The sequence below is a fragment of the Salmo salar genome, chromosome ssa29 (genome assembly GCF_905237065.1).
Source record: "Salmo salar chromosome ssa29, Ssal_v3.1, whole genome shotgun sequence".
NCBI classification, from domain to species: Eukaryota; Metazoa; Chordata; class Actinopteri; order Salmoniformes; family Salmonidae; genus Salmo; species Salmo salar.
In genome coordinates this window covers 27,985,001-27,998,165 of record NC_059470.1, presented here as the reverse complement: position 1 = coordinate 27,998,165, position 13,165 = coordinate 27,985,001, and the positions used below count along the sequence as shown (strand labels likewise).

The following is a 13,165-nucleotide window of genomic DNA, read 5'->3' as shown; positions in this document are numbered from 1 at the left end:
TATTCATCCCCACTTTACAGTAGAAGCCTCAAACAAGGTTCTAAAGACTGTTGACATCTAGTGGAAGCCTTAGGAAGTGCAAAATGACCACACAGACACTGTAGTTTGGATAGGGAATTAATTGAAATACTAGACCACTTCCTGTTTGGATTTTTTCTCAGGTTTTTGCCTGCCATATGAGTTCTGTTATACTCACAGACATCATAATATGCATATCCTACGTTCCGAGCCCGAGTAGTAGGCAGTTATAATATGCATATCTTAGTTTCTGGGAGTGAGTTGCAGGCAGTTTACTCTGGGCACGTCAGTCATCCAAGCTACTCAATACTGCCACCATCCATAAGAAGTTAACCTGGTTGTGTTGACCTGGTTGGTGTTATCATATTTAGAGTGAAGTGTGAGAGGAAACAATGTAAGTAGAGGCAGACATATCAAACAGACTATTGGTGCTTTCAGGACAACTGTGAACTTAGAATAAAACCAGATCAAATCAGGATGTCAGTAATATTAAGGTCGGAGCTATAGAAAGAGGAATTCCGAGTTGGATGACTATTCTAAATGATTTTTCAGTGGGAGCTCGTTATTTTCCTCAAGTTCCCAGTTGTCCTGAATGCCACATGAGAGGGAAGGAAGGATTCTCTTGGGTTGAGTCATGATTAGAATGACAGGCTGAAGGTGTGTGGTGGCTGGAGAGTGAGAGAGTAAATGTGTGGTGTACTCTGCCCTCTACTGGTAGAAGCAGAGATTGACATGAATAAGACAGCAATTACCAGCCTATTCCTTCAGTTACAAGAATATACAGTATGTTTTTATTAAAATTCATTTGACAAAATATTAAAACTATATATTGAGTGATTTATATCACAAATTCGAATTATTTTCAGCCAATTCAAATCTATACAATTCAATATTAAAAACAAAATACACAACGCATAGTAAAAAGTAAAAACATTTTTTCATGGCTCATGGATTTAAAAATAACCATAGCTTCAGCTACATTCGAAAATAGCTAAGTTAATGTGTTTACCTAACTAACTGCTTCCCAGGCTTTGTCTGTCTTCTGCTTAGAGCAATTCATAACTGAGACAAGAAACACAAATAATATTCTACAGTATAAGCTTTAAGTGTTCTGTTCCACCATTACAGACAGAGGCTCTAAGTGTTCTGTTCCACCATTATAGACAGAGGCTCTAAGTGTTCTGTTCCACCCTTATAGACAGAGGCTCTAAGTGTTCTGTTCCACCCTTATAGACAGAGGCTTTAAGTGTTCTGTTCCACCATTAGACAGAGGCTCTAAGTGTTCTGTTCCACCATTATAGACAGAGGCTTTAAGTGTTCTGTTCCACCATTAGACAGAGGCTGTAAGTGTTCTGTTCCACCATTATAGACAGAGGCTCTAAGTGTTCTGTTCCACCCTTATAGACAGAGGCTCTAAGTGTTCTGTTCCACCCTTATAGACAGAGGCTTTAAGTGTTCTGTTCCACCATTATAGACAGAGGCTCTAAGTGTTCTGTTCCACCATTATAGACAGAGGCTCTAAGTGTTCTGTTCCACCCTTATAGACAGAGGCTCTAAGTGTTCTGTTCCACCATTAGACAGAGGCTCTTATTGTTCTGTTCCACCATTATAGACAGAGGCTCTAAGTGTTCTGTTCCACCATTAGACAGAGGCTCTTATTGTTCTGTTCCACCCTTATAGACAGAGGCTCTAGGTGTTCTGTTCCACCATTATAGACAGAGGCTCTAAGTGTTCTGTTCCACCATTATAGACAGAGGCTCTAAGTGTTCTGTTCCACCCTTATAGACAGAGGCTCTAAGTGTTCTGTTCCACCATTATAGACAGAGGCTCTAAGTGTTCTGTTCCACCATCACAGACTCTCTAAGTGTTCTGTTCCACCATCACAGAGGCTTACCCTGGTAAAATGCTCATTGGCTGGAGGGCACATTCATTGAGAAGGTAGGGAAAGACTCTCTCAGTGAAAGTGTGTGTAATAGTGTGTAAACATGTGTTATTATCAGGGTCAGAGAATGACAGCGTTCCTCTGTCCCAGTCCAGCTGCACTCTGATCCTCTGGGGTTTCTTTGTCAATCTGAGCTGGATGTCTGGCCTCGGTGGGGACTCCACTTTATATCTAATATCACCACCAACATCATAACCATAAGCATCACAGGTGCTTACACACCAAAGGCTTAAACACCAAAATCCACTTTCTACTTTTGCCTTCCTCTGGACGGACTCTGCTATCACACCCAGGGCTTTATTGAACCCTACCTCAACGTCCCAGCTGTGTGTCCCTGAGGTAAAGCCCTCAGAGCCCAATACCATTTTATAGTAATTAAACCTCTCTGGGTTGTCAGGAAGCTGCTGTCTCTCATCATTGTATATGGCACTGGTCAGGTCCTCAGACAGGAGAAGATTTGGGTTGGCAGTGTTGGGGTCCAGAATCACAGGATCTGAGGAGGGAGATCAGAGATAGGGTATTATTTTTGTTATTGTTTGTTGATTGTTGTTGTTGATGAAGTGCGCTCTCTAATCTCCTAGCTGTGTGTGTGGACGTTTTATCAAAAAGGTGTTTAGCATTTGTAATGTAATGTGAAGATAATGAGAGATGACAAACTGTTGTGCAGAAAAGGTTATTGTTTTGGCTAAGTAGGTAATAGTATTAGTTTCATTCGCAGTGTTCCGCAATCTAGAAGAACTGTCATGCTCACTGTATTTCACGATCCCCTGCATCTCCTCCCAGACTCTGAACTGCAGGTTTCCCAGGTGTTTGGCGACATCTATGAGCCCTCCTGAGACCAGCTGTGGATCCGGCAGTGTGCACTGGGTTCTGGAAGAACATTCAGGAGTCAGTGCAGCTGTTGCTGTAGGGTTGGGTTCAGAACCACAGAGAAGAGAGAGATAGGAGGCAGATCACCTACCTTACCACTGTGGCCTTATAGGTCTGGAAAAAACAGAAGACAAGATTAAATTAAACAATCAATCAATATTTATCAGTCAACCAACACACATACCAACACATCCTGTCAATTTAGAGAGTGCAGTGCTGACCTTGAGGAATGAGATGTCTTCAGCTCTCAGCTCCTCCTCTAGGGCTCTGATTGTGTCTGAAAGTGATGATATCCCTCTGCTCATCTCCTCAATCTTCTCCTTCATCACCTGACTCTTCTGCTCCTCTTCCTCCCTCAGAACAGCTATCCTCACCTCCTCTTCCTCTCGTAGAAACTGGTGGAGCTTCTCAAACGCCTTTCTAATCAGTATCTCTGTGCTCTGGGCCTTGCTCTGGAGACAGTGAGAGGAAAGGTAGTAAACTATCCACATAAACACTGGAACATACATATTCTGCTCTGGAGACAGTGAGAGGAAAGGTAGTAAACTATCCACATAAACACTGGAACATACATATTCTGCTCTGGAGACAGTGAGAGGAAAGGTAGTAAACTATCCACATAAACACTGGAACATACATATTCTGCTCTGGAGACAGTGAGAGGAAAGGTAGTAGACTATCGACATAAACACTGGAACATACATATTCTGCACGATGTTATTGAGTCATTCTCCTTACTTTAATATGCTTTGCTGTTTCATCACAGATTTCTTTAACTTCATTAAAGACCTTCAGCTTCTTCTGTAAGGGCTTCAGGACAGTCTGGAGTTCTTCCTAGCATAAGCAGATGTTGAGTGAATATGAGAGAGAGAGAGAGAGAAATAGATGGAGGGGTCAAAGTGTATAAACAATGGGGAATTTTTAGGAACATCCTTTTCCATGTTAAAATGTGATGTGAATACAGGTTAGAATGCTGTGCTACTATAGTTCTTCATTATCACTTAATATGCAGACAATGGCCGCTGTTTAATATTGCTGTCTTTTTAGTTTTTCTGTGTTCCTATTACTATTTGTATTCTACTGTACCCTGTGGTCCTGTGCAGCTTCGTCTATGGGGCAGCAGTTGTGGTTTTTATGTTTTCTGGAGGCCTGACACACAACACAGATGGGCTGTTTATCGTCCAGACAGAAGAGCTTGAGTTTCTCGTTGTGCAGATTGCAGCGCTCCTCAGACTCCCCTGAATCTCTCCGCCTCCTCTCCTGTAAGAATGCCTCACACAGGTTCTTTAAGACCAGGTTACAGGGAGGATCTGCCCTTGAAGATCTTCTCCTGCAAACTGGACATTCCTGTTCTGCCTTCCCCCTGCAGTATTCCAGCAGACAGGCTTTACAGAAGCTGTGACTACATGACAGGATGACGGGATCCTTGAAGATGTCACAGCACACAGCACAGGATAGATCGTCCTCTTGGACAGATAATCTGGAAGCCATTTTGTTCTTGTGACAATCCGTCCTCTGGAATGACCGAGCCTTGTACAAAAGTTAACTTTCACTTTTGATTCTGATTGTTAAAAACCTAGTGTGATTAAGCAGCAGCGTGAGATCCCTGTTTTTAGTATGTATTTCTTACGGTAGTTGTAAAGGTAATTTCTCTCCTCCCAGTGTTTTCTGTGTTCAGTGGTTTCTCCGAGCAGGTCGTTTAGAGAACGCATGAGAGATTAACGTCAACCATCGATGTTAACACATTAAACTTCTGACGGGGAAGTCAGGTAGGAGGTGGAGTTTTGAGAGACCAGGAAACCAAGATCACGTGATGAGGAGGGCCAGGCCATTTGACGCCCTGTACGCACAGCTCACAAAATAAAGAATAATATCACCACTAAATTGCAATCTCAAAACAGACACAGCCCATGATTAAGCCCCTCGCCTTTATTGTGTCTGTGTCACAAGAGCTAACACAAATCTTCTGTAGGTTAAATGGTATACCAAACACACCTGACTATGGGAGGAGAGGAGGGACTGTATTGGGTTGTGTCATCATTAGAATGACAGTGGTTGGATGCTGTAGTCAGTCTTTTCAAAGTAAACCTCAGAAGCATTCCATAGGAGGGTTTTATTCACGTGTTACTTTATAAACATAGAAAGCCTGAACGATGAGGATAAAGAGAAGGAGTACAATGTTCTGCAGCCATGCAGTATATAAGATCAACAGCCATTTGTACAGTTCATTGTGATTCTCACTAAACAGAAGGATGGAAGTAGAACTTTTGTAGCCTACTTAACAATTGTTTTTTTTTACTAAATGAAACTAACATGAAATGTATTTGGTACAAAATATAAAATAATGCAGTGTGACACTGAAACATTGTAGATATTGATTGCTGTGCTGGACTTAGACATACAGGCAACAAGCATCATTCACATGATGATGATGCATCTGTACTTTATTAATGATAACTTCAGCTTTCTGTCTCTCTGTGGCTCAGTCTTCATCCCAACACCACTGGTGACGTCTCAAACATATATTTCTTCATCTGAAACAATATATAAAGAATAAATATGAACAGATCCACTATATTATCATCACATCCAATAGCCTGACAATATCTCCCACTCAGTGTGTGCGTGTGTCTCACCTGTCTCTGCTTCCTCCTGGCCTGCATTTCCTGCTGCTGCTTTAGCCGCACCTCCTCCAGACTCAGACACCCACCTACACACACACACACACACACACACACACACACACACACACACACACACACACACACACACACACACACACACACACACACACACACAATTTTACGGAATCCACCTGTCTCATATAAGCTAAAACAAATAGTTGTACCATGGTGCGCCCTTGTGGCTATAAACAGCACTACAGCAGATACATCTACTGACAGAGACACAGTAACGTCTCCAGACAGTGCTCCACAAGGGAGAGTATGCTGGTATTCTCCAGACAGTGCTCCACAAGGGAGAGTATGCTGGTATTCTCCAGACAGTGCTGCACAAGGGAGAGTATGCTGGTATTCTCCAGACAGTGGTCCACAAGGGAGAGTATGCTGGTATTCTCCAGACAGTGCTCCACAAGGGAGAGTATGCTGGTATTCTCCAGACAGTGCTCCACAAGGGAGAGTATGCTGGTATTCTCCAGACAGTGCTCCACAAGGGAGAGTATGCTGGTATTCTCCAGACAGTGCTCCACAAGGGAGAGTATGCTGGTATTCTCCAGACAGTGCTCCACAAGGGAGAGTATGCTGGTTGCTGTGAAACATGTTAGAGCATGTCATACTAATTAGACTCATTATTAACCAGACATTTAACTCTCCAAGGACTCACCTTGTTTATCACTGCATCTATGTGCTTGGAGATGTTTTGTTGTGTGTGTGTGTGTGTGTGTGTGTGTGTGTGTGTGTGTGTGTGTGTGTGTGTCACCTAGCTACAGATTGTAACTCCCCAAAACTGAACCATTATACTAGTAGTTACAGGTGTGGCTATACAAAACGTAGGCAGAGATTTTTCAACTAACCTGGTATTGGCGATAATATCTTCAACCTCAATTAGTGGAAACAGGAGTCTCATAAAATGTCAGTGTCCAGTTGCAAGGGGTCCGTTTGAATTTAGAAAATGCTCCGTTATTAAAATAAATAAAGGTTTTGCTCCATGAAGCAATCCAACAATGTGTACCCCGCCATCTTGTCTATTTCAAGTCTTCTCTCATTGATCGAGACAGGTGTCTGTCATCGTGGACCCATCTGTCTCAATCAATGAGAGAAGATTTGAAAAATACATTTACATGTCATTTAGGAGATGCTGTTGTCCAGATTGATTTACAGGAGCAATTAGGGTTAAGCGTCTTCGTCAAGGGCACGTCGACAGATTTTCAAAACAGCAACCTTTGTGTTACTGGCTCAACACGCTTTACCGCTAGGCTACCTGCTGCCCCAGTGGTGCCATACACATTGTTCAATTACTTCAAGGCGCAAAACATTTATATTTATTTTTATAACAGAGCATTTTCTAAATTCAAACAAACCCCCTGCAACTAGACACATATATTTTACGAGACTGCTGTTTCCACGAATCGAGGACGAAGATAGTATCGCCAATACCAGGTTACTTTAAAAATCTCCGCCGACGTTTTGTATAGCCACAACTGTAACTACCAGTATAAATGTGAAATTGTGGGGTTAAATCACATTATCTGGTGTTACAATCTGTAGCTATGTCTCACCAACACTGCTGGGGTCAATGGACACATAGGGTGTGGCTCTGCTCAGCCTCAGATCCTCCAAAGCAGCAAGCTCCGCCTCCGCCTCTGCACACCAATCAGAGACACACACGCCCTCAATCAACCAATTAAAACACCCCCCCCCCCTCCCTCCCCCCAATCAACAAATGAACACAGCAATTCATTTTAAGGCTTCCCCCTCTAGGCTGATCCTAGATGAGGATGATGATGGTGTGGAGGAACAGGAGGAAGAGGGTGATAATGATGATGACAATCACATTCCTGGCTGTGTTTTGTGACACTGTGAAAGACAAAGGACTCACTTCGCTGGATCTCTATTCTTTTCTTGGGGTTAGGGGGGGATGACCGTGAAAGCTTTGTGACTGAAACCGAGAAACAGAAATGAATTAAATATAATGTAATGCCAAGATGACAAGCCAGTCTGGCAGTTTACATCAAATTGGACAGGCTTTCAGCTAAGCTACTCTGAAATTCAAATGCCAAACGTCTAAGTGACAGTTTGTAACATGTAATAAAGGGCGAACAGGATCTGGTGAGGGAACAGAGCGTGACACAGCACCTGGGTGCCAGCTGGTGGGAGGTAGGATTACACGACCAGCAGCAGATGGCTTGGCGCTGAAGACAGAGCTATTTCCAGCTACCAGCTAGCTGTACACAACACGACACACCTGCAAATAACCATACACATAGGCCTAGAGTATATTGAGGTAGGCTATAGGAGTCCTCTAATAGGGCATGAGTGACCAACCCTCCTGGAGAGCGACTGGGTGTGCAGGCTTTCATTCCAACCTTGCTATAGAGTAACACAACTGTTTCAGCTAATCAAAGGTCCCAGCTGAGAATCCTGTGTGTCTGAGCAGGGCTGGAGCCTGGACTGGCCTATAAGCATTCAAACCCAGCAACTCTCCGAGATCAGGGTTGACTACCCATCGGGCCTTCTTGAGGAGGAAAGGTTCTTCAGCTGTCCCTCTCACCTCTGAATTGCATAGTGCGCCCTGGGTCTCGAAGTCCGTTCCTCTTCCTGCCCCGCCTGAGATGCTTCTTTAGACTTTGAAGAAGTTACAGTTGATTTTGGAGATGTGGCTGTTGGTTTTTGGCAGAGCACAGCTGATTTCGAAGAGGAGAGTGTTGATTTGGGAGCGGTGGAGGTTGATCTCGCTCTCCTATCGCACCTGGGGGCGCACAACTTGACCTGCTGCTGGGTCTTCGTGGTCTCGCATCGGTCACTATGGATACATCTGGGACAGCTCGACGCCCGCGGTTTGCGAGGAGCTGTGACTTTGTGTTGAGTTATCGATGCTGGTTTCGTTTCAACCGGTTTTGTTTTCACTTCGACGACTCTTGTTTTTGTTTCAATAACAGGCTTTTGCTTGATGACCCTTGTGGTCGGCATTTTATCCATAAAAAATATATAGGCTAGGCTAGGTCAAGGCTCCAAATAAAGTCCTTATCATCTCACCTTGTCAATAATAGTTGAATCGGTTCTACAATGGTTTTATCAACTCTTTGAATTAGTAGGCTATTAGCCTATGAGGTGCTGGATGCTGGTGAACGCACGTCTGGCTTGTCTGCCTCACCTGGCGACCGCTTGTTGACAGAGGAATCCCGTGCCACGCGCAGGCTGCCAGGGCAAATTAAATTCAATAGGTTTTACAGTAATCCGATTACTGACTGGATAGAATCCCCAAAGGATGCTTGACCTTGTAGTGAGCATAGCCGCAGGAAGTAGGGTTGCGGAGGGTGCTTCAGCACCCCCTGAAAAATCAGAATAAAAAAATATATATACTTTTTTCAACAAAATCTATATCCTTTTTGGAAAAAATAGTATTTTATTTTTTTTGTAATATTTTTGAAGAAAAAAATAACAATTTCACACTAGTATTAGATATACAGTAGACATCTGTAGTTAGGGTAAAATATTTTTTTCAGCATCTCTGCAAAAAAGCTCGTTTATTTAAGAAAAGTGTCTTGCAGGATTCAATAGTGGGATATTGTAAGAGTTGTTGCCCTATCCTTTTCTCTGCGATTGTCATTCTAATGGAATTTTACAAAGAACAAAACCCTGTCCTCAAACATTTACATCAAAAGGTGCAAAGTTATGGTCAAAGACACAAAACATCCACATCAAATTAAATATTTTTCTTGACCAAATAACATGGAAAACAACCACTTTTTGTGCAGTATTAATTTACTATCCTTACAAACGACTTAATGTAAATGTACATTACTGTATTGTACATAGGCTGGTCATCTAGGTTAGTTCCTGTAGACTTTCCATCACCATGGAGATAAAACAATGACCAATACAGTAATTGATTATGTGATGTGATGATGTGGCTCAGTTGGTAGAGGTTGTTGGTACGATTCCCATGGGGGACCAGTATGAAAATGTTTGCACTCACTATTGTAAGTTTCTCTGGATAAGAGTGTCAGTTTTCACAAAGAAATAACTTGTGTTTGCAAAGTATTTCAAGAAGGTGGAAAACATATATCAAGCAAGTATTTTTATATTTCACAAGTAACTTGAGTCTGATAATTATCTTTACAAAACAGTTAATCTGATAATACAAATGCTATTAAACACTCAAACACGTTTAGTTTATGTTTTCACAAAAAGTAGTGCACTGGGCCTTTACTAGTCCTATATTAGCAGGCCAATATAGATGTCTTCAGAGATGGCACATTTTTTCACTTCAGATACAAACATATACTTAAGAACAACAACTTACAGAAGCACACAAGCAATGACTACATCTAATCTGCCCAGACCCACATGCTCACACCTCCATCCCTAGTGCCTGCATTATTGTTTGCCACTTGGCCTTAAATTGTACCAATTTGTTTTTCACAGTCGCCCATGTTATTTCAATATTTCAATAATAAATCATTAACTTTTCTACTGTGTTAAGGACGGCGGATTGGTTAATTTCCACATTTTTAGTATGCGTTTTTTCAAGATGAGAGAGATCCTTGATGAAAACCTGCTCCAGAGCGCTCAGGACCTCAGACTGGAGCGAAGGTTCACCTTCCAACAACCCTAAGCACACAGCCAAGACAACGCAGGAGTGGCTTCGGGACAAGTCTCTGAATGTCCTTGAGTGGACCAGCCAGAGCCCGGACTTGAACCCGATCGAACATCTCTGGAGAGATCTGAAAATAGCTGAGCAGCAACACTCCCCATCCAACCTGACAGAGATTTAGAGGATCTGCAGAGAAGAATGGGAGAAACTCCCCAAATACAGGTGTGCCAAGCTTGTAGCGTCATACCCAAGAAGACTTGAGACTGTAATCACTGACAAAGGTGCTTCATTAAGTACTGAGTAAAGGGTCTGAATACTTATGCAAATGTATATTTCAGTTTTTTAATATAAATTGCCCCCCATCTGCTTTGTCACTATGGGGTATTGTGTGTAGAGTGATGAGAATTTTTTTTAAAACTATTTAATCAATTTTAGAATAAGGCTGTAACATAACAAAATGTGGAAAAAGTCAAGGGGTCTGATTACTTTCCAAATGCACTGTATATTTTTCTGTATATTTAGTAATTGTTTGCTTTTCTAAAGTCTAGCAACCTTGCCAGTTTTACAGAGAACGTTTTCGTATTATTTATTCATCATGAAGGACTCAACAGGATACATAGCTTGATTAAATAACATTTTCAAACATACCTCCTGCCCATCAAATGCTGTGCATGTCACTCTACACTATCAATCCTCCACTGACAATACTGCATGCACTAGACTAGAGTATCTACTGTCCTAGGCATCTTTTTGGCTGCGGCTTTTGTGGCGCGATAGGTAACGATACTTTGTGGAAAGGGAGTTGTTGATGTGTGCATAGGGTCCATGGTTCGAGCTTAAGTTGGGTCAAGGAGAGGGACGGAAGTAATACTGTTACATTGATGCTGTTGACCCAGATCACTTAGTTGGGTTCTGCCCAGCTGCTGGGTTTACTGCGGAGGAGGAGGAGGTCAGAGGAGGGTGAGTGTAACTGGTGTGAAATGGCTATCAATTGGTGACATCACTCGCTCAGAGACCTTGAAGTAGTTGTTTGCCTTGTTCTGCGATGCTTCATGAGTGTCTATTGTCGATGTGTTCAGAGGGTCCGGCTTGGTTCGAGTCCTCGTTGTGCACGGAGAGAGACCTGATCCAGTTAGTGTGCCCCCTTCGTAAAGGGCTTAAAAATTACGTTTTTTATTTATTTAACATTGACATTAAAAAAACACTACACACACAATTTGAGTGCGGTCCTCCTGCACTGTGCGTGGTGCTGTCTTGCCTCTCTCTGCTCTCTGCTCTGTGAGCGTCACAGCTCTACGCTACTGTACTCACTCTCCATTCCTCCCATCTGGCGGACTGACTGGCACATCGCACCCGACTCTCTGGCCTCCCTGAGCGGTCTGCCTCCACACAGACCCCCGGCAGGTATGGAGGTGTGGGTGGGGGTGGTGAGGGGAGCACAGATGGGATAACTTACGAATCATTGGTGTGATTCTATTAATCATAAACTCACATTTACCTACTCTGAAATATTCGTAGCATATATTTCACACTTGTTGTTGAAACATCCGCGTCTGATTAGGATAGTGTTTACCTGCCACTTTATATTTGTGGCAGGTTTATCACAAGCGACGCAAAGTCATAAAGCTAATTTTATCGGGGCTGATGTTATGACGTGCTGCTATTGAATACACATTCTGTGTTCTCTAATACCAGGAAGTGGAGCGCGCAATGTGTCACATGCACGCCCCTTTTAGCCTACTGACTGTCATTTGTAATCTACAGAAACGCAGTTCAGCCTTCTTTCACTGACATTGACAGAAGGAGTAGCCTATAGATAAACAAACATGCATTTCCTCTTTGTTGATGGATAGAGAGAATAGGCTCGGCTGCATGCGTCACAACTGGTTTGGACAGGCCTAGGTATGTAGGCTACTATTTCTTGGTGGTTTTGATAGAACATTCAATGACACCCACACTTTTTAATAGGTTGGGATTTTCTTGGCAGGATATTTGTAGACAAAGTAGCCTAAGCATCGTCATCGTAAACATGATTATTAAAGGCAAGACACTAGTCCGGCAGCGCGAGAGGCACTCGAGTCTCTACCCAGATGTTTGCATCTGTCACACGTGGGTGGCACCTGCTAAGGCAATGATTATCCCCGTATATTTCCATTATAAATTAAGTCATTACTTTGTTACAAATTCGAAGTGCATAGGTCTCAACGCTTTTGTGGGAAGATTTGGGAAACGTTCCTGATATGACCAAAGGTGGCGCTGTTTCTGTAGCCACAACTGAAATAATTAACTACAACATAAAACAGACAGAGGTCTGATACTGTGTGTCCTCCTGCAGCATGCTGAATCCTAGAGCGATGGAGACAGACCCATCCTTGGAGACATGCACTCAGAGCAGAGCAGAGACAGAGGGAGAGAGAACGGAGACCAGAGAGGGACCCACCAGGAGCCCCAGCCCCCTGTCCCCCAATAGGTCTTCAGCTGCTCACAACCTTACTACTCCCCCTAAACTCACCCCTACTCCCCCTAAACTGAATCCCCCCCGCCCTTCTAAACTCACCCCCACTCCCTCTGCTAGTATGCTCACTCTCACCTCTACATGCACACCCTCTTCCTCCTCTACACCTACCCCCAATCCCCCTAAACTGAACCCCACCCCCTCACCTCCCCCCACGCTCACTCATAAAACCCTCACTACCTTCACCCCTATGGTACTCAACCCCACCCCAACATGTACACCTACTTCCCCCTCACTTACTCCCAACCCCGTCACCCCTACAATACTCAACCCCACCCCAACATGTACACCTACTCCCCCCACACTTACACCCTCTCTACCTACACCCACGCATGCCCCCACTAAAGTCACTCACAAACCTGTTCCTTTTCCCCTCACTCCCCCCACCATCCATTTTACTTCCCCTCTACTCACTCCCTCCCGCTCCTCCCCCACTGTATCAGCCATCACTTCTCTGCCCCCCTCCTCTGTAAACCATGGCAACATATCTTCTGCTCCCGGGACTTCCTCCTTGACCAATGGTAACGCAAGGCCAGTCCCCAAAC

At 43.4% G+C, this 13,165-nt stretch overlaps 3 protein-coding genes across 5 annotated transcripts in view; 1 reads left to right on the top strand and 2 right to left on the bottom strand.

Moving 5' to 3' along the window:
• Window positions 1-786: 786 nt before the first annotated feature.
• Window positions 787-4,608, bottom strand: LOC106590539 (nuclear factor 7, brain). The gene is made up of 6 exons (XM_045710672.1): window positions 3,917-4,608; window positions 3,569-3,664; window positions 3,052-3,282; window positions 2,922-2,944; window positions 2,712-2,830; window positions 787-2,453 (listed from the first exon to the last, which is right to left on the bottom strand). Exons 1-6 carry the CDS (start codon window positions 4,319-4,321, stop codon window positions 1,909-1,911), a joined length of 1,419 nt encoding a protein of 472 aa, XP_045566628.1. The 5' UTR covers window positions 4,322-4,608; the 3' UTR covers window positions 787-1,908.
• Window positions 4,609-4,928: 320 nt separating this feature from the next.
• Window positions 4,929-8,835, bottom strand: zgc:194621 (uncharacterized). Its single transcript, XM_014181631.2, is given in 6 exon segments — window positions 4,929-5,364; window positions 5,467-5,540; window positions 7,068-7,151; window positions 7,388-7,424; window positions 7,426-7,447; window positions 8,060-8,835. Coding segments are annotated over 6 exon segments (690 nt in total). The 5' UTR covers window positions 8,488-8,835; the 3' UTR covers window positions 4,929-5,319.
• A 2,538-nt stretch (window positions 8,836-11,373) lies between these two features.
• LOC106590521 (bromodomain-containing protein 4) overlaps window positions 11,374-13,165 on the top strand; it is an 80,374-nt gene continuing 78,582 nt past the window's right edge. For 2 of the 3 annotated variants that reach the window (XM_045710846.1, XM_045710844.1), the window contains exons 1-2: window positions 11,374-11,509; window positions 12,441-13,165. The exon at window positions 12,441-13,165 is cut by the window's right edge and continues 47 nt beyond it. In XM_045710846.1, the coding sequence (XP_045566802.1) occupies window positions 12,442-13,165 (724 nt within the window). In that variant the 5' untranslated portion in view covers window positions 11,374-11,509; window position 12,441. Of the gene's footprint in view, window positions 11,510-11,827; window positions 12,008-12,440 lie in introns of those variants that run through there. The other variant, XM_045710845.1, reaches the window with a different exon arrangement.

Bases quoted from the DNA above. Each gene is read 5' to 3' on its own strand.
- LOC106590539 (XM_045710672.1), bottom strand. From the start codon at position 4,321: ATGGCTTCCAGATTATCTGTCCAAGAGGACGATCTATCCTGTGCTGTG. The intron at 3,283-3,568 runs GTAAGGAGAATG...CACTGTCTCCAG, and splicing joins AAACAGCAAAGCATATTAAA to AGCAAGGCCCAGAGCACAGA. The intron at 2,831-2,921 runs GTAGGTGATCTG...ATGTTCTTCCAG, and splicing joins TATAAGGCCACAGTGGTAAG to AACCCAGTGCACACTGCCGG.